This window comes from Tachypleus tridentatus, chromosome 13 (genome assembly GCF_004210375.1).
Source record: "Tachypleus tridentatus isolate NWPU-2018 chromosome 13, ASM421037v1, whole genome shotgun sequence".
Classification (NCBI taxonomy): Eukaryota; Metazoa; Arthropoda; class Merostomata; order Xiphosura; family Limulidae; genus Tachypleus; species Tachypleus tridentatus.
The window spans coordinates 71,995,227-72,015,823 of record NC_134837.1 but is presented as its reverse complement, the minus strand read 5'-3'; the positions used below and the strand labels follow the sequence as shown (position 1 = coordinate 72,015,823).

Sequence of the window (20,597 nt, the reverse complement as noted above, 5' to 3'; positions counted from 1 at the left end):
ATAGGAGGTTTAGTATATAGTCTTAACCCTCAGAGTTTGTGATTTTGAGTTCAAGGAAACACATTTTACTGCACGTGATAGTTTGATAAATGATCAATGAGATAGAAAAACGTTTTAAAAGATCGTGATGAATTACAAGAGGCTAATTTTTAATACAGGTTTAAAAACTGAAGTCATGACGCTTAGCGAAGTAGCTTTTATATGGTTTTAAATATTGAAGCATGAGGCTTAGCAAAGTAGCTTTTGTATGGTTTCAAATATTGAAGTCATGTCCACTTAAAAGCTGTTCTGCATGGACTCACCAAACCTTCGTGCCAAATTTGATAAAGGTCCATTAAAAGGGAGCGAAGTAGTGGTAAAAAAAAAGCCAATAAAAACTGCAAAACTACAAGTTTGTATGTATGTTCTAGTGGACCTAGCGAACATTCACACAAATTTTTATCAAGATCTATTCACTTCCTGCAAAGTAGTTACATGGACAAACAACAGAGAGTACTATTATATTTTTACAGGTAATAATAACTAGGTTCCACATACGAACAGAACATGTTTTTGAGTATCATTATTCTCCTTCGGATGAATATTCTTTTCTCTCTCATATTGTGTGATAGAGCCTGACCTCAGACACACTGCTTTATCCACACTTACACTTTGTTGATTAAGGGAATCACTTGCATTTTGTCTTACTTTTTTCTACACGAACATGCCATGATACCTGACAATGATGGATAATTCAGTACTGTAAATGGATAAAAATGTAAATTGTAATACAGTCCAGTTTTCCCGCAATAATATTGAGCACGCCATCTCTGGACAACATATTACATTAATATTTTTGATTTCAGTCAGTTGTATTGTTTGTGTATTTCTTGTTAATTAAGCATAAAGCTACCAAATTGGCTATCTGTATTGTGCCCACCACGACTATCGAAACCTGGGTTTTAATGGTGCGAGTTGTCAGGTTTACCGTTGATCCAAGGGGTGGGGAAGTTAAATGAAATTTTATTGTTGGTGATTGTACATACACTAACAAAATATAATACCCGTTAGTCCAACAGTAATAAGGACTCGTGCATACAATGCGTATAGCTTTGCGTTAAACACCAAATTATAAATTGTCTTAATATGTCAATAAAACTCATATATTTCGTTCTTTAAATACACCACATCTTCTATTAATTTCTTTATTTTTATTTTAAGAAAGCTTAATTAATTGTTATTATTGTAAAAAGCACAATAAAGTTCATTCATTGGAATTGGTTTAAGTACAGTATGGAAAACAAAGATGTAGTTGCTTATGTGCCATGCCATCGATCAGTGTTGCAATGAAGAGTTCAGTTTGCATGTGAGAACATGTCACCTTATCCATAATTACAGAGCTCGACACACTGACATATATGTGCCATATACAACAAAAATACCCTACGATATGCTGTAATACAATTATCAGTCGTTAATAATATTAACAATAATACTATCATAATACTGTGAAGACAATTTTCTGCAATGATAATACTGTTTGTTAAAGATTAATAAATGTAATTTATTGGTAATCTTTCCTTTGAATATTCACCTGACCTTTTGTCGTTGATTTATTATATAAACTTCTGCAATCGATAAAGAATGGCCAAGTTATTGCATGGTACGTCAGCTTTGTTATAAGTAACAACATATTATTATTATTAGGTGTAAATCGTTTAGAAATATCTCAGCGTAGAGCTTGCCATGCAAATTTACATTTCTTCATAAAACCAAATAATCACGTAAAAAGATAAATATTGTCGCACTCATTACGTTAAGAAAAATAAAATAATGATGTTACAAGCACACGAATTACACGTTTTAAGAGAATAAATATGTTTCATTTAATAGTTATGACCTTACCTAGTAAATAAATGGTTATCTCTATAACGCTTTAGTCGCCATCTCTTTGTAAGATATATTTTAATGTTTGAATTTTGGACGTTTAATAGAGAGCGCATACGTTATGATCGGGAAAATTTGTATGGTGAGTATGGTATAAATAAAAGAAAGTACAACCGGAAATATATATGAATGGAACACTACTTCACACTGCCACATCGGTAAAATTTCTCGGTCTAACCTATGGCTCAAAATTAACATGGATTAACCATTCAAATGAAATTAAAAGTAAAGCCTGGCAAAGAACCAATTATGCTAGGAGTCTTAACTGACAAGAAAAATGTAACATCAACAAACAATATACTAAACATTTACAAAACATACATTAGACCAATAGTTGACTATGCAGCTCCAGCATGGATAACTGTAAGTCACAAAACAGTTAAAACCAAGCTACAAACAATACAAAACACACTCCTCAGAACAGCATACAGAGTTCTCATAATCACATAATCTAATTTCATACACAAATGTTCAAATATACCAACCATAGCTGATAAGACTCCTACATAGTACAATAACGTATTTCGATTAAAATTGGATGAAAATGAATTATTATGCGAAATAGACAGATACCACATACATGATAAAGATAGTCCTAAACATCTCTCCCCGATCAACATATATTTTAAACACAAAAATAAATTAATAATAATATATATATATATATGGGAGGAAAAAAAACATCATCAAATTAGAATTCTTACTGATAGAGCAAATAATATCGATAAATGTACAAAACTAGAACACGGACATTAACCTGAAAAGGGTCGGAGTAAACTCAGACCACTTTGACTCTAAAGCAGTAGCCATACCAACCCACAATGCATGATCATGTACGTAAAGGAAGGAGGAAGAGGTCAAAGCGTACCTGACCCTCCAAGGCATGTAAGATTACCCAAATCTCGAGAGAATTATATTTTGTTTGTTTTTTTCAAGAGTGAGAGAAAAAGAAAGGTCACAGGCATGGCGACCTCAAACAGAAATAATAGAAATGATAAAAGACAGAAAAAAACTGAAAAGACAATTCCTACAAAATATAAATTCAGCACAAAAATACAAATAACCGCTTTAAGAAATAAAAAAAAATTAAGTATGACAACTAACACAAGACAGCTGGGACAATGTTTGTACACATACACATCTCAACCATAAAATCGACCCAAACCTTTTCTGGACACACCCAAAACGATTCACCAACACTGAAAACTCAAATAAGGATTACCCGTCACCAGAAACTCACAACAAAACAGGATACACTAGCTGGGAAAAGGCAGATGTATTCAAAGAACACCTGCAAAATACGTTTAAAACACACCAAGAACCAGGCAGGAACATACATTTTTGCAATAAAGGAAGTAAATTCATACAACTTAACAATACCATGTACACACCTAAATTCCCAATCAACACAATAAAAAACATGTCAACAAAGTTAGTTGAAACAGAAAATCAAGTTACAAGTCACTAAAAGTATAACAGAAATGGAAGTTAAACTAGCCATAGAAACTATAAAAAACAAGGCACCAGGAGAAGATGGCATACAAGCCATTCTCCTAAAAAAGGTACTCAGAGATTATATGAACACTTAATAGGACTCTTCAGTTTATCACTCAGTTCTGGTTACATCCCTGTTACTTGGAAGCAAGAAACAGTCTTCATGTTCCATAAACAAGGAAAGTCAGCCAAATAAACCAACAATTACTGTCTGATCAGCCTGACTAGATATATAGGAAAAACACTCGAAAGAATAATTAGACATAGGCTTTCAAAATAGTTAGAAATAACTTCAAAATTACCAGAAATTCAATACGGGTTTAGAAAACAGATCACCTGATGAGATTAACAGAAACAATTTTGGATAGTTTTAATAAAAACAATGAATGCATTGTCGTCTGCTTTCTCAATATCAAAAAAAGCTTTCGACTTAGTTTGGCATAATGGATTAAGATACTGTACGACAGAGATGGAACTACCGCAGGGAATTATTTGCAGACTATCCAACTATCTGGAAAGTAGAAACTGTAAAATAAATGTAAGGGGAGCTTTATCAGAACCATTTACACCAGAGGCTGGGTAGTTAGCCCTATTTTATTCATCATGTATGTAAGTAATATGCCGTTAAAAAACCCAACTTAAGGGTAGGCGTTGAAATTCGAGGACGATGTAGCGGTCTAGAAGCAGCAACAAATCTACAACCATTATTAAATAAGTTAGAAGAACTCTGCCAAAAATATCTAATTAAATAAACGTGCATAAAAATTAAGTAATATTATTCAGAAAACAAACCAAACGCAAAAAAGTGTATTTGTTTGTTTTGAATTTCGAGCAAACTAATTCATAATCGTTACATGGGCAGGACTTGTCTTTAATTTTACTAAATACTTCCAAAGAACTCCATCGCACCAAACATGCTTGCCCTTTTAGTCGTGGGGGCGTTATAATGTGACGGTAAATTCCATTATTCGTTGGTAAAAGAGTAGCCCAAGAGTTGTCGTTTGGTAGTGATGACTAGCTGTCTTCCCTCTAGTTTTACACTGCTAAGTTAGGGATGGCTAGCGCAGACAGCCCTCGTGTAGCTTTGCGAGAAATTAAAAATACAAAACAAACCAAAGAACCCACCTAAAGATAAAACCTGTTATAAATTTATTTTATTACTAACAGAGACCCACAAAACGTTTTCTGTCAAATTAGTATCTTTATTATAACAATATTTCTTTAAATATGGATGTAATGTAATTGTAGGCACCAAAATGTGTAAGTCCACTTATATTTAGATTGTACTTTATGAAACCTTAACTAATATTAGGCCTAAGTGCTATAAAGAGACAAATTAACACTACCGTGTACGTTTTTATATTAGCTGAGGTGGGACTAAGTTATACTGTAATAAATACTATAGATATTTGACCATTATAAACCGTTCAACTTCAGTCATTAGTATTTCCAGGAGCATATTAGACATTTTCGTCGGTGAAAATGGCCCGGCATGGCCTAGCGCGTAAGGCGTGCGAGTCGTAATCCGAGGGTCGCGGGTTTGCGCCCGCGTGGCGCTAAACATGCTCGCCCTCCCAGCCGTGGGGGTGTATAATGTGACGGTCAATCCCACTATTCGTTGGTAAAGAGCAGCCCAAGAGTTGGCGGTGGGTGGTGATGACTAGCTGCCTTCCCTCTGGTCTTACACTGCTAAATTAGGGACGGCTAGCACAGATAGCCCTCAAGTAGCTTTGTGCGAAATTTCCAAACAAACAAACGTCGGTGAAAAAATTAAATGTATTCAGTGAAATAGGTAGCCAACTTTCCCGTCAAGCAGGGGCGTAGCTTTTTGCACCCGATAGGGAGGATAATTTTTGCAACCACTTATGTGGACTGTTCAATTTGCAAATTGGTAATCTCTGATTACGTGAACCTGAAAGCTGTAAACATGCAGTCACAGAGTAATCTTGTTGCCACGATACTTGGATGTATACTTAGGCCTACTGACTGATACTTACGAACTTAGATCGAAAAGTTTAGAAGCACGCCAATGTTAAAGATGTACATTTCGGCTACTGAAAAAGCCTACATCTAGGCCAATTATGTAATTCAATTGGTAAGAACACGAGAATCACAAGAACAAACACACAATTTGTAGGCCTGTGATGCAGTAAAACAATTCAACAGACCAAACTGTAGGGGGGATGATTGTATGCACCATACCCCACCTAAAATGAAGGGGGATGTAAACCCTCCATCCCCCCCAGGATCTATGCCCCTGCTGTCAAGTGTTTGTTTGAAGATAAGTACTGTATGTAAGTTTGTAAAACTCTTGCACATAAACCATTTACAGGGTGTTTTCTTATAGCAAAGCCACATTGGACTATCTGCTAAGTCCAGCGAGGGGGAATCGAACCTCTGATTTTAGCGTTGTAAATCCGTAGACTTACCGCTGTACCACCGGGGGACAGACAATTTACATAAACCATTATTTGTAATAACACTTATTATTGTTTTTTGTATATTAAAATATATTTGTTAAGAAAGTAAATTGTGTGTATCACTCTTGTTGGTAAATATCATAAATTTGATACATATTGATATGCAGTTAATTTCTAAATTAAAACTAAAATTTCCGGCTATTTGAAATCATATTACGTAACGTACGTAACAATAAATCGGAGACTCGTCCGTGATAAATTATAATACATAGCAGAGGGGCAAAGGTCTCTTGATAAATATCAACACTTTGACAAAGAGGGCGAAAGAAACAAGTTGATTTCTTTAAAACTATTTTTTACGTGTCTACGTGCAAAAAATTTGATGCAAACAAAAAATATTATAAACTAAGATTTGTAAAACAAACATACCTTGAAGCATTTTGGTTATTAGTAAGTACTAGTCTGTAGTAAAATAGATTAAATATGTTTGGTAAAATAAAGAAAATTTGAAATTAAAGTATCTGTTTGGCGACGAATAATACAGCTTTAGAAACCATTTTTTGCTATTTTCCAGAATACACTACAACTAAGTTGTTTGTTTTTAATTGCTATCTCTTGAAATAAATCGTCGTTAGTTGTAAGTAAATTCAAGTGAGTGATTTGTCGACGCTATCAACTTAAACTTGTTTTTGCTGGGTTTTTTTTTATCACAAAACCACACGATGCGTACCTTCTGAAATCGAGACCCGGATTTTAGTGTTGTTAGTCCATAAGCTTACCATCGACCCACCGAGCAACATAATCTATGATTATAACTGAAATAAAATGAGAATTGCATACAACTATTTAGAAAAACAGATAAAAATGTCATGGAAAACTTCCTTTAACCAAGATAGAAAGCCCCCCTGGTAGATTAGTGGTAAACCTGAAAGCTTATAACGCTGAAACAGGGTTGCAATGGTCGAGGTAAAAACGAGAAAAAGACCCATTTGTATAACATTTTTTAACAACAAACAAAAACACTCTGACACAAATTTAATAAAATATATGGAATAAAACTCTTCTTTAGATTTTTCCTTATAATTTTTGGATACTTCATATCGTCCACAGATATAAATTTGCTTAAAACGTAAACACCTTTTTATTCGCACTTACATTATTGAAAAAACAACAACTCAATTCAAGTTTAATACGTTAGGCCTAATACGTGTGTTTATAAATATTTAATTAACTACGTGGTGGGCTACCTATCATCTAAAGATGTCAAGTAAAAACTGTTGAAAGCCAAGTTGAGCGTGGGGTAATCTAAAGTGAGACAGCTGAAATGTTTTAATTGTTTCATCTAGTTTAGGTTTCAGTTTTCGTATAACAGTTTAATCGGAGTGAAATAAAGTTAATGCTATTAACAGAGTGTACTGAATTTTCAAAATTACTAATTAGATACGAGAGACTAACGTTTGTTTTTTAAAACACTCATTGTTTTGTTTTGTTTTATTTTTTCTCGTTATCCTTAACACAATCATATCAATAAGTAAAGCCTTTCAATGTGGAGTGCTTTCTGTTTCAACATTTGGAATCACGTTAACCTGAGTTCTAAAATTAAACTACATTTTTTTATTGATTAATACAACAGATATCAGATTAAACTTATGTGAATATAACACATTAGTAATGGTCCAGCCTTTATTCATAAACCTGTGAATTCAAGTTAACTATCGAAAATTGTCACAAAAATGAAGAAATCGTTGTTAGTTTATATATACATATTTTTGAATGACAATTCACCTTTAGCTTCAGGCTCAATCCAGCAGGTGTCACTACTTTACCATATGATACTGTAAAGTATTTAGGGGTATGGTTTGGTTGTTTTTTTTTTTAATTTCGCGCAAAGCTACACAAGGGCTATCTGCGCTAGCCGTCCCTAATTTAGCAGTATAACATTAGAGGGAAGGCAGTTAGTCATCACCATCCACCGCCAAGTCTTGAGCTACACTTTTACCAACGAATAGTGGGATTGACTGTAACATTATAACGCCCCTACATTTGAAAGGGCGAGGATATTTAGTGTGACGGAAATTCGAATCCGCGACCCTCAGATTACGAGTCGAGTGCTTTAACCACCTAGCTATGCCAGGCCTAAAATTAAGATCAAGTGGGTTTAAGAAGTTATCTTCGAGTATCTAGGATATTCGAGGATATTGGTAATTTAGCGAGTTTGCAAAGTGTTTACAAGCAACACTAGATCATAAATAGGATAATCAATGATGCATTGGGTTATTTTTCAATTGGTAAAGTGACAGTCGTTCAGTGAAATATTTAGATCATTGCTGCGTTATTCGATCAGTTAGCCGTGAAAGTGAATAAGTAAATTTATTTGTGTGTTAGCGAGGTACTTTTACGGAGAAGTTATATGTAAACGTTGGCCTATGTGTTACAACAATGTGCAAGTGAAGGTAGCCGATAGAAGCGTTAAAGAAGAAATGAACTATTTTTTTTTCATGGAATATTACGAAGAGTAACTTCAGATAATCTATACATTATTCGTATAATAAATTTAACTAATTCATATTTTAATGATATCTGATTAGCTTTGTTTTGTTCCTTTCATCTGGCTGTACTCTGTCTTTTTTGGCTTAATAACAATTGTTGATTTCTTACAGGCTCAGTTATAATAGCCAAGTTTCTCACATCTGTAAGAGCTCTCTCTCTTCCTAGTATCCCATAAGAAGGATTCTTATCCCATACAGTCCTTTACTTAAAGATCTTGGCAGTATGTCATATCAAGTTACACATGAAATGTCTATTGTATTATTATTTATTCCTCCTGATCTGTGTCATTATTTATCTAACTAATCCTTTCAACTCTTGTAAACTGTAGTTAATGTGGGGCTGATATTTCAGCACTACTTATCTGGTGATCCCATAACCTTGAGATGGGGTGTTAAGTTGTTTATCTGAAACTTTAAATGAATCCATATTTCATTGCCAATTACAGAGCTTGCTTTAGAGACATACATCTACTTTGCCTCAGCATGATCTTCATATCTTTATCTCTTGCAGCATCTATAAATTGATACCAATGAATCCATTATTTCACAGGGAGTATCTGGGCAAGTAAGCCTTTTCCAGTCTTTGCGAGTTCAGTTGAGGTATTATTTTCTTGACACTTGTGTTTATTATTAAACTAACAAATAAATCCCACACTATGTTAAAAGTTCTCCTATTCAATGTTTTATAGAAAGCAGTGTGACTGGCTTATTTTTGCATTTAATAATTCTTTTTTTCTAAATATTTGATTCTATCATTGACTTTATTTTCTAATTCATCAATTTTATCATTACAGTCTTTCCATATTTTTTAATCTTATTATTGCAATCACATATTTTCATTTAAATTCAATTAAATTTTACTTTAAATCCTTCTTTAATTACGCGACGTTCAATCCCATTCTTCGTTGGTAAAAGAGTAGCCCAAGAGTTGGTGGTGGGTGGTGATGGCAGGTTGCCTTCCTTCTAGTCTTACATTGCTAAATTAGGGACGGTTAGCGCAGATAGCCCTAGTGTAGCTTTGCGCGAAATTTAAAAGAAACAAGTAAATCTTAATGATCTTGTATAAATAACTTCAGTATCTAAAGTTATCCTTTACTCACACTCTTTGATCTTGTAGTTATCATTTTCAATGGTTGAAGTTTAGTCAAAATTCTGATTTATATTGACGAAAATGATATCCTACTTTTGATATCAATTGTTACAACTTTGTTCTTTCATTGTCGAGTTCTTTTAAACTATTTTATAAAAAATAATTTAAAAGTATAATCTACTTAAACTGTAAAAAGTATCTATTACCTCCTTTAAGGTTTCTAAAAGGTTGAATACTTGTACAATCTAGAACTAACGTAAAATTAAATGAATTTATTTGCTTGTTTGTTTTAAATTTCGCACAAATCTATTCGAGGACTATCTGCGCTAGCCGTCCCTAATTTAGCAGTGTAAGACTAGAGGGAAGGCAGCTAGTCATCACCACCCACCGCCAACTCTTTGGCTACTTTTTACCAACGAATAGTGGGATTGACGAATAGTGGGATTATAACGTCACCACGGCTGAAAGGGCGAGCATGTTTGGTGCGATCGGGATTCGAGCCCGCGACCCTCGTGTTACGACTCGAACACCTTAACACGCTTGGCCATACCGGGCCCGAATTTATTTGCACGAAGTAGTTGCGATGGCTAACATACTGACTGATTCATTCTACTATACTTCTTTTTGTAAAACTCGCTGCAACCTTTACAATATTTGTAACCAAGCTTTGAATTATGAGAAAAGCTCTGACGTCAAATTAAGATTTTATAGGCTTATATTAACGTCATCTTTAAAACGCGCAACTTTCTCTAACTAACATTTAAATTACATTAAAAGCATAGCTTGTAACAATATAATCCAATTTATGATGCCTATTATTGACAAATTTGCAGTACCGTAACGATATATGAATTTACCCAAGAAATATTTATACTGTGAAACAATGCGATGTCTTCTGAAATAGGCACAACTGTGAAACTATCAAAAGTGAATTATAATGTACTTTTTCCTAACAGAAGCATTCCTAAGTGTGCTAAACGATTTGTTTGTTTTGAATTTCTAACAAAGCTACTCGTAGGTTAGTTAAGCTGTCTGTCCCGAATATAAGAGTAATAGACTAGAGGGAAAGCAACGAATCAACACCACCCATCGCCAAATATCGGGCCACTCTTTTACCAACGAAAAGTAGGATTGAGCGTAACTTATAATGTACCCACGGCTGAAAGGGCGAACATGTTCAGTGAGGGTTTCGAACTCGAAGATTGAGTTCTTAAAATTTAAGAAACATGTTTATTTGGGCCGGATACAATAGATTGCTTGTAGGTTTTAGTTCTTATACTGTAACAATTAGGTCTCCAGCTTTTCCAGAACACTGTGTTAAGGTGATTTACGCAATGTTAATTTTAATAAGATGAAGAGATAAATCTTGATGACGTCATGGGTGTGGTAAATAATATCTAAGATGGCGGATGTGCTGTCAGCGTGTTTTTGTTTTGAACGCTTTAAATATGGTCCTGACGAGTTGGAACAGCTTCACAGAAGTAAAGAAATCGATAAAACGCTTGCAAGAGAGAAACATGCAATGAGAAGAGAAGTTAAACTATTATTATTAGGTGCTGGTGAGAGTGGCAAGAGCACATTTCTCAAACAGATGAAAATTATACACGGACATAAATTCGAAGAAGAGGATCTACGTGAATTCTCATCCGTTATTTATCAGAACATCGTTCGGGGAATGAAGGTTCTGTTAGACGCGAGGGCTAAGTTACATATTCCATGGGAACATCCAAGTAATGAACGGTATGTCACCCAAGTGTTAGATTACGATAATAGTCTAATCTTGGACACGAAACTATTTTTACATTTTTCTCACCCTATAGAAAAGTTATGGCAAGATAAAGCGATAAGAACGGCATTCGAACGAAGAAAAGAGTTTCAGCTGGTAAGTTGTTACGTAATTTGTAATTAATAATATGTAGTAGTAAACTTATTATTGTTGGCTATATGATATGTATGACTTTTTAATTTCATTAGTTTTAAGACTGATTTTAATTTCAGTGACACATTAGGTTACTAAAGAACAAATAAAGTGACTGAAGGGAAATCTAATTGGTCAGTTGAGCACTTCATCCAGACCCCTTAAAAGTAATCAGTCTAAACTGAATGTCATTTTAATTTTCTTTAACATTCTGCAGATCTGGCTAAAAATAACTGGTAATTAGCAAAATAAACTGAAGTAGTTGCATTATTATTATTTTCATAAGAAAATATTCTTGAAAATTATTGACAGGATTAGCAGTTCAGTTTTGATGTACCAATCTCATAGTCTAATGAAATATAATATTCAACTTAACATTGTTGGAAAATGCTTGACATGCCCTCTAATGGTGTTGACAAATTTTGTGTATAATAAATTGAGACCAGATGTCATGTGTATATCAAATATAACATTAAACTTATAATAATTGCAGTAAAAAATCACTTGCAGCCATCATGTCTTGTAAGTTATGAATTCCTTAACATGATAACAAGCTTAATAACCAGGAGAAACTGGTACTGAAGAGAGTATTGTCTTACAGATGTGATAAGTTCAGGAATGATCTTGAACATGAAATTATATTTTAATATTGGAAAAAGTCATACTTGATAAAAAGGGGGAGTTAATTGTATCAGCAGAATGTTGGTATTGTGAAGTTCAAGAAGGGTGAGGGGTTATCTCAGCAAACAAATTTACCGTATTTTGCTTTCTTCTGTCTTCTACTGTGTGGCCATGGTGACTATGGTTAACAGGTAGCATATGAAAAAACAGTCATACCTCCACCTAGGCCCCCTGTTAGTACAGCGATAAGTCTATGGATTTACAATGCTAAAATCAGGGGGTTCAGTTCCCCTCGGGGGGCTCAGCATATAACCCAATGTAGCTTTGCTATAAGAAAACACACATAAAGACACACACCTCCACCTATAAAAGGAAGTTTTGATAAATGTGTATAAGACTTTTTTTTTTTGTGAGGCAAAATTTATTCTCATAATTAGAATTGTTACTTATATATAATAGTTTACCAGGTATTGTTATACGTTAAAAGTATGGAATTATTTTAAGTTATCTTAAGATAAGTTGGTGCTTGGTGTTAATTCTTTATGGCTTGGGGTGATTTGTATGACACAGTATATGAATAACAATAACTCACATCTATCCTCAGAAAAGTGAAAAACCTACCATTTATTTTTCAGAAAATCACTGAATGAATTAATTCTCCACTTGAAATCCTGTAAAATGGTGGATAACTTAGTTTATAAGCCAGTCACCCTATCACTGGAACCTAATGTCTTATTTTTAACCTAATCTTGTGTCCTCATTTCTAATTGTTCTCAGAAAATAGCACAAAGCAATTACAGGATTTGATCTCCAGATTATCTTATAAGCTTCAATAAGATCATTTATTATCCTTTGTTTATCAAGAAAATATAAATTAAATGTTTTATCCTCTCCATATAAGGTAACCCTTTCAATAAATCAATATCCAGTTTTTTATAATTGCACCAAAACTGTACACAGTAATCCAAATGAGACCTAACTAGTGATTTGTATATAGATATAATTACTTTTATAGCTTGTAATCACATTTGTAAATACACCCTAAAATTCTACTATCTTTACTGCTAACAACAAAACACTGCAAGTGGTTTGAGTTGCTTACCCACTATTGGCCAAGATTCTTCTTTTCTGTCATGTTATTGGGTTATCTGAATTAAATTTCAGATCCAAATTATAAAAATCAAAGTGCATGACTGCACTTTAGATAAATGTCTTTTGCCAAATATTTGTCCAACTTATGAATTCATTCATGTCATTTTGTTAATTCATTCATGTCATTTTGTTACACCTCAGCATCTTTAATACAACTGGAAACATGTAAGAGAAAACTTAGTTAATTTACCATTTATAATGTTATCAACATCTTTAAATAGCATAATATTTAATGTTTTTGTACAACATGAGACCCAGTCCTTCTCAACTATTCCATTCTCTAAACTAAATTAAAATAGTTTTAAAAAACTCTTGAATCCAGCCCTTATTATTCATACTCATCAAGTGATTTCTTAAATATGTTTAAATTTACCACTTCTACAACAATTAAAGGCAACCCATTCCAAAGGCCAACCACCCTGTTGAAAAATGAAACTGTCTTAGCTGAATACAACTCATACCTTAACAAAATTTATATTTGTATTCCCTACCCCTATTACTCTCACTGTTAAATGTGATGGGTAAACACTGTCAATTTCCTTTGCTATCTTAAACACCTCAATCAGATTCCTCCTGTTTGTTTGTTTTCAACAGAAAACAGTAACAAGACATAAAGACATGTACACTGATCTTTGAGGCCATTTACTAGTACCAGAAGTCCAGTTTGACTGGACTCCATTACTAATAACCTTTTGGTTTCACCCATCCAACCACTCTTCAGTCCAATCAACTGGTCCTTTTAAAACCCACACAATGTTATTTTTCATATCCAGTCTTTTGTGTTACACTTTATAAAAATGTTTTTCAAAATCCAAGTACACGACCTGATCTGACCTTGCTTTGCTTATTTTTCTTTTATTCAGACTGTTAAAATACTAAATATCTTGTGAAATGGAAATAGTTCTCCATGAAATATTTATGGATATATTTGGTTTTTTGGTCCATCCAGACTATGAATATTAAATTTTTCTTTATTTTGTGGTAATGTAAATTATAGTATGAAACAAACTGTGGAAGACAATTGAAATTATATTTTACCATGTGTTATATACAATTAAATATTTGATGATGCATGAAACATTACAATATGGGGTGAGGTGGTACACATGGGTTTTGATTATGCTTTAGTTGGTTGGTGTTTAACATGGGGTGAAGTGTTACATGGTTTGATTATGCTTTAGTTGCTTGGTTTTCAACATAGGGTGAAGTGCTATGTAGGTTTGATTAGCTTTAGTTGATTGGATTTCAACATAGGGGTGAAATGGTACGTGCAGGTTTGATTGTGCTTTAGTTGGTTAGTTTTCAACATGGGGTGAAATGGTACGTGCAGGTTTGATTGTGCTTTAGTTGGTTAGTTTTCAACATGGGGTGAAGTGGTAAGTGTAGGTTTGATTGTGCTTTAGTTGGTTGGTTTTCAACATGGGATGAAGTGGTAGATGTAGGTTTGATTGGCTTATTTTCAACATGGGATGAAGTGTAATGTAGAAGGCGTTATGTAGAGATGGGTGATTTAATTGGTTAGTCAAGATTACAAAGAGATCTATCGTCAAAAAAAAAAAAAAACTGATTTAAAACCATTACTCTTTTCAGCTATTCCAACATTCTGTTAATTGAAATTAACTTTAAATTGATTTCCAGGAAAATAATTAACTCATCATAGTTAGGGTTTCTAATTGTTACAATTTTTAATTATTCTAACTGTTCAGGTAACTAAAACCTGCTATTATCAGGCCCATATGCATGTTGTTTGAAAGGAAGGCTCTAACTTGTGAGATCAAAAGCAAACACATATTCTGCAAAGACAATCAGCATATCAAGGTTTTATGAGATTACATATGGAAGCAATTTTATGTGCAACATAGCTTGAATAACTTGCATGTTTGTTTACATAAAGTCCACAAACATTCAGTGAACAGTGAACAAACAATTATTCATTTAACATAAATATGTGTTTGATTACAACACTGTACTGTCTACATACAGAGTAGTTATTAATTGTTAACTTAGAATACTAATTTAAACAATTCTGTGTAACAATAGTATATTATCTATCTCAGTCATTCAATATTATTTACGTACATGTATGTATATGCTTCATCAGAAGAATGTAGGCTATGTAGAAAATGTTAAATACCACGAGTAGCTATACACTAACTATAGAAACATAATTTTTTACGTTGTCTCCTGTGTATATGCGACATTATCTTTCTTTTTTTTGTTAAGCACAAAACTATATAGTCAGCTATATGTGCTATTCCTTACTTTAGCCTCAAAAGGTTTTTGTTTTTTTTTCTCTAACTTCTTCATTTTTTTGTTGTTGAGCAAAGACATAACCAAGGTTGTATGTCAGTGTCAGTTATTTTGAGCTGTTGACTATAAGAAAGGCAACTGGTTGGCAGTACTTGCCACCAGTATAGTTGAATTTTTTGGTGTTTTTTGTAGGTTACATAGTTTGGGTTACACTTTGCTATTCAATTAATGAGGCAGATAATTAATTGATAAAGAAATATCTCTAATTGACGAGTTCTGATTGTGTCTAGTTCAGCAAATAAAGCATTAGTTTCAAGTTACAATTGAAGGCCTGATTTTTGTGTCTAAGAATTGGTTGGGGCAGATTCTTTTCTTGTTTCCCATTAGTATATGTATATATTATTGTCACAGCTCAGATGTCATCAGTAATCACATGGTCTTTAGACTATGAAGCTTGGTCTTTGAACTGTCTACATCTTGTTGGATTACAGTAACATATAATCAGCAATACTTTTTAGTGTAAGCAATTTTAAACTGGGTCAAATCAACTGGTAAACAGAAAGTAAATGATGCAGAAATTAACATGAGCAGATTTTAATCCTGGTTATTTCAGTACCTCTTGGTATTATTGTTTAATAACTAACTGTACTAATAATTTAGAGCTTTATTGTGTAGATGCTAGCATAATGTGAACTTGTTTTTTATCAGTTTATCAAGTGTTAATATATTTTAATTTTTATAACTATTTGGAACGATTTCCAATAATTTCTTTTTAATTGCAGGGAGATAGTGTCCGGTACTTTTTTGAAAATTTAGACAGAATATCTTCAGAAGTAAGTACAATTATTGTATCATGTTTTTGTCCTTACAATCATGTCATAATTAAAAGTTCAAAGGACAATTTTCGTGGTAGGTAAAGAAATGTTGGTGATATAGTTGTATTATAGTGTTCAAAGTTAGTAACTTTCCTTCTAGATTGGGAAGAATTGGTAATAGATTTTTTATGGTTTGAATTTAACACTGGGCCTAATCTAAGAAGGACACTTTTGGAAATAAACAATATACTGTCAAGAATCCAAGTTGTTAAGATGTTCTACTAGTAATATTGCACGAGAAAGGCCAAGAAGTCATAAGATTGGATGCTAAATCATAACAGTTTATGTGAAAATACCATTATCAAACTTTTTTTTTTTTCAAATTTGTCTTAGTTTGAATTGTACCCAATCAAATATTATGATAAAGTCACTGAACAACAGATGTCCTAAAGACTGTTTACAAACCTGCCATATTTTAATGTTCTAAAGATCAAGTCTTACATTACAGAAAGGAGAAATAAAATGTCCAACAAACTGGCAAACGTGCTAGTTGTACGTAAAACTAAGTAATTGTGTTTGTGAAAAATATGTAACTACACAATACCATGTAAAGTAATATACAGTATAGTTTAAATTCATACTAATGGGATAATATTAATTTCTAAATGGAAACTAGTTCCCACATTTCTGTTTAAATTTGGTAATGTTTTATTGGTGTGGAATTTAAACTTTATTTTTGTTAGTCTTGGAACGTGTTTGGATCTTACTGGTTTTCTTTCGTTAAACTCAAGAAATGTTTGATCTAAGGTCACGTTTTAATGTCAGTCAGGTTTTGGAAATTCTTTCCTGAACAAATGTAGTCATTTTGATCAAATTTTTCTTCTGAAATCCTATCAAATTCAGTTGATACTGTGGCAACATTTGGTGGATGCTTGAATTGATATCTCTGCTTACATACTATAATATATGTACTATTATTTCACACCTGTTTTTGGGATAAATATGGGCTACCTTAGGTTCTGGTTTATCCATAGATCTAAATTGACATCACCAAATACATTGTCAAAACTTTTACGTAATGTGAGACACACTTTCAACTGAACATCTTCTGTGTGAAAAGTTGATTCAGCCTTTCCAGCTTTATCCAGTTGTTTTCTTCTTTCTTTCAATACTGCTTTAGAATACCCATAAGCTTCTGTACTGGTTGTCATTTTTTAAACACTTATGGGTGGTGGGGATCTTCATGACTTACTCTTACAACTTAATAAGAAAATGCTTTTCACAACTTTCTGTCCTGTCCATTAGAACAAACTTGTAATGTTCTTGCCCCCTTTCATCCTGTAAAAGTTATCCAGACTTTCCAGGACAAAACAGGTGTTTTGGAATTTGGTGATAAGTAAATATTTTGACCAGTAACTTCTTTAGCTGTTACAACCAACAACATGACGGTAATCTCTACAATCCTTAGTTTTTATCTGATATTTACCTTAAAAGCATAATAGATAAATTGACTGATTTTAAGTCACAACAATAGTTATCAACAATTACAAGGAACATTTCACCCCTTTAGGCTCTATGCTTCGCTGATCAATACCTTGTGTCCAGTTTATGATGTCTGTCTGACTACCATTAGTTCATGATGCAACAAGTTTGAGTTCAAACATGTATAATTTATTCAGAAAGAATTAGTAATAAATTTTGATAGTTGTAATTGGACAACTGACAAGTTAAGTATGGATGAGTGAGTAATACAGTTGTATTGGAATGGTTAACTTGGACAACTGGTCTGCTAAATAAGAATGAATGAGTAATACAGTTGTGTTGTGATGGTTAAGTTTAAAGACTTACCTGCTAAATAAAGGTGAATGAGTAACACAAATAAAGTTAACAAGCTCTCTGAATAGATCAAACAGAATTAGTAATGAGTTATTTTGTGATAATTAATGCTAAAAACAACTCTTGTTAAATCAGAAATAATTAGTAATACACTTCCATTACAGTGGTTAAACATTTATTCTGGTAATTTATTTGAAGTCATAAGTAGTTTATGCAATATATTCATAGGAAGATAAAGAATCCTGGGTTTGAGTTCTAGTATAGAAGTCTCATTTCTTCAGCTCTGTATTTCATTCAAATGAAGGTAACAGTTAAAATGAACAATACTTATCCTAGGCTAGATGTCTTAACATGTGTAGCTACATCGGATGGGAAATAATAAATTCTATAAAATACAGGACCAAAGTAATCTCTAACAGTCATCTTTGACCTTTAGCCTGCTTATTTTTGTAGTTTCTCAAGCAGTTTTGATTATAATAGAACATGTTATATTTTTAAATGTTTAATTTAAACAGTCATCTTTGACCTTTAGCCTGCTTATTTTTGTAGTTTCTCAAGCAGTTTTGATTATAATAGAACATGTTTGTATTTTTAAATGTTTAATCAGCCCATTAAAGTTGCAAACTCTTATCATTAAATAACATTTTTAATTTTCCATAAAAATATCTAAGTACTTTTGTTGTTTGCATCTATCTTTGATGTTTGTTCATTCTTCTATTTCTTTAGTCTGAATTAATCACGAGAAGATCCAAAAAAGTTTACAAATGGCCCTCGCTTCAGTTGGAATGAGTTATGCAAATTGTTTTTAGCATGTTGCCAGCCTTTATCTCCCACTACCCCATGATAAACATGGCACATCATCTTTATGCATGTAACTCCTCACTTAGTTCTATTGAAATATCACTTCTTGTTTGACAATGCTATAAACAAGATGTTTTTTGTGCTTTCTTCCTACTTTTTTTTAACTATCAATTAAAATGGAGAAATTTTCTTTCCTACTTCACTTTATCAGTCTTGAGTGATAACCTCTATTGTTTTTCTTTTTTTGGTGTCTGCTGAAAGTTACATTTCAAAATGTTATTATTTGCTTCCAGCACATTCACTGCAAGGATCCTCGCCTTTTATGGTGTTCTTTGGACACTTTCAAAGGATACTTCTTTTTTACCCTCATATTGGTCCCTTCACTTATTCATTGTGGGATTCTAGCTATTTGTATCACAAGAGGTAATATAACTTATAAAAAGTTATAATTTTCCTCTACTGAAAGTGTATTTTTAGTATGAACTTACCCTTCCTCTCAATTAAAAACTGGTGCATTGTTTGTCTGCCAAAACTCAGTGGTAGTTCAGTGGAATAGACTGGAGGAAGTTGCTTGGATTAGCATGGTGTGTTGCTCTCTTTTGTGCGTATGATGATGATTTGCATGTGAGATGCAGTCAAACCACATTGATTGGAGGAATTGGGCTTGTGGTATGAAAAAAATGTTTGCATATACAGAAAAGCATTGAATTAAAATAGCTATTTTGGGAATGCAGGTAAGTATCTATCAGAAATATGTTTTCAGTATAAGAAAATTATAACTTTCTTGGAAAAATGATTATAATAAATCAAAAACCAATTATCTTGCTTCTAGTTTATTTATAAACAAGTTAATTTATCAAATCAGACTGAGAATCTGTGAACTATAGAGAACTTGGAATTGCTTCAAACATAAGCAACATATCAATCAATTCAGATTTATATAATGTATGATGTGGGAATTTGAGCATGGATGAGTTATAAGCTCTTTTTCAAGTTTTGGTAATACTTGTACACTGTTTTTATGTTAACAAAGTTGATAATTTGGTGTTTAAGTATTTTGTTCTCCTAAGACCTTAAGATTTATTTTCACCTATATAAAAACTGATTCTCAGCAATACCTGTTCAAGCACATCTTTGTTTTTCAAAGAAATGGCATAGCATAGATTAAAAAGTTATTTTTTTTATTATGTATGCGTATTGATGTGTTTGTCTTGACTGTGCACATACTTAAGTGCAGGGAAGTCTCCAAGTATTCTAGTGGTTATGTGTTGTGTAGATCACATGACAATCATTTGATTACTACATATCTTCAGCAGGAAAACATCCTTTCACAGAAGTCTGACATAAATGTTAGAACTTTCACTGCCTTACTTCTGCAGCTACATATCACTGTTTATCCATGATAAACTTGGAGCAAATAGGATCAAATATGGAGGTTTGTTTTAGCCAATGGGCAAACGTAGTAGTTGCCCAGGGCTCACCAGCATTGTGACTATAATAATATATGAAGTATATATGAAAAATAATAACTAGAAACCTGTTTTTAACAAAAAAAATATTTTTCTTTTTTTTTATTTCCTTAATTCTTGTATCACTAATAAATTCAGTTTTTCAAGTTTTATGGTATTTTCATAAAAGAGTGGTTAAGCAAGGATGGGAGACAGTAGGTTATACTCTGTTCAGTGCCTACCATTGTCTTACTTTTACTTTATTTTTCTTCTCTTT

The 20,597-nt window shown here is 32.9% G+C and overlaps 1 protein-coding gene across 3 annotated transcripts; it reads left to right on the top strand.

Moving 5' to 3' along the window:
• Nucleotides 1–10,837: 10,837 nt before the first annotated feature.
• Nucleotides 10,838–16,352, top strand: LOC143237205 (guanine nucleotide-binding protein subunit alpha homolog). 3 transcript variants are annotated; one of them, XM_076476201.1, is made up of 3 exons: nt 10,848–11,219; nt 11,300–11,361; nt 16,203–16,268. In XM_076476201.1, exons 1-2 carry the CDS (start codon nt 10,882–10,884, stop codon nt 11,316–11,318), a joined length of 357 nt encoding a protein of 118 aa, XP_076332316.1. In that variant the 5' UTR covers nt 10,848–10,881; the 3' UTR covers nt 11,319–11,361; nt 16,203–16,268. The 3 variants fall into 3 exon arrangements, with proteins under 3 accessions (XP_076332314.1, XP_076332315.1, XP_076332316.1); XM_076476199.1 differs by having other exon boundaries at nt 10,838–11,361; nt 16,203–16,352; XM_076476200.1 differs by lacking the exon at nt 11,300–11,361 and having other exon boundaries at nt 10,846–11,219; nt 16,203–16,264.
• Nucleotides 16,353–20,597: the final 4,245 nt, after the last annotated feature.

Bases quoted from the DNA above. Each gene is read 5' to 3' on its own strand.
- LOC143237205 (XM_076476199.1), top strand. From the start codon at position 10,882: ATGGCGGATGTGCTGTCAGCGTGTTTTTGTTTTGAACGCTTTAAATAT. The intron at 11,362-16,202 runs GTAAGTTGTTAC...TTTTAATTGCAG, and splicing joins GAAGAAAAGAGTTTCAGCTG to GGAGATAGTGTCCGGTACTT.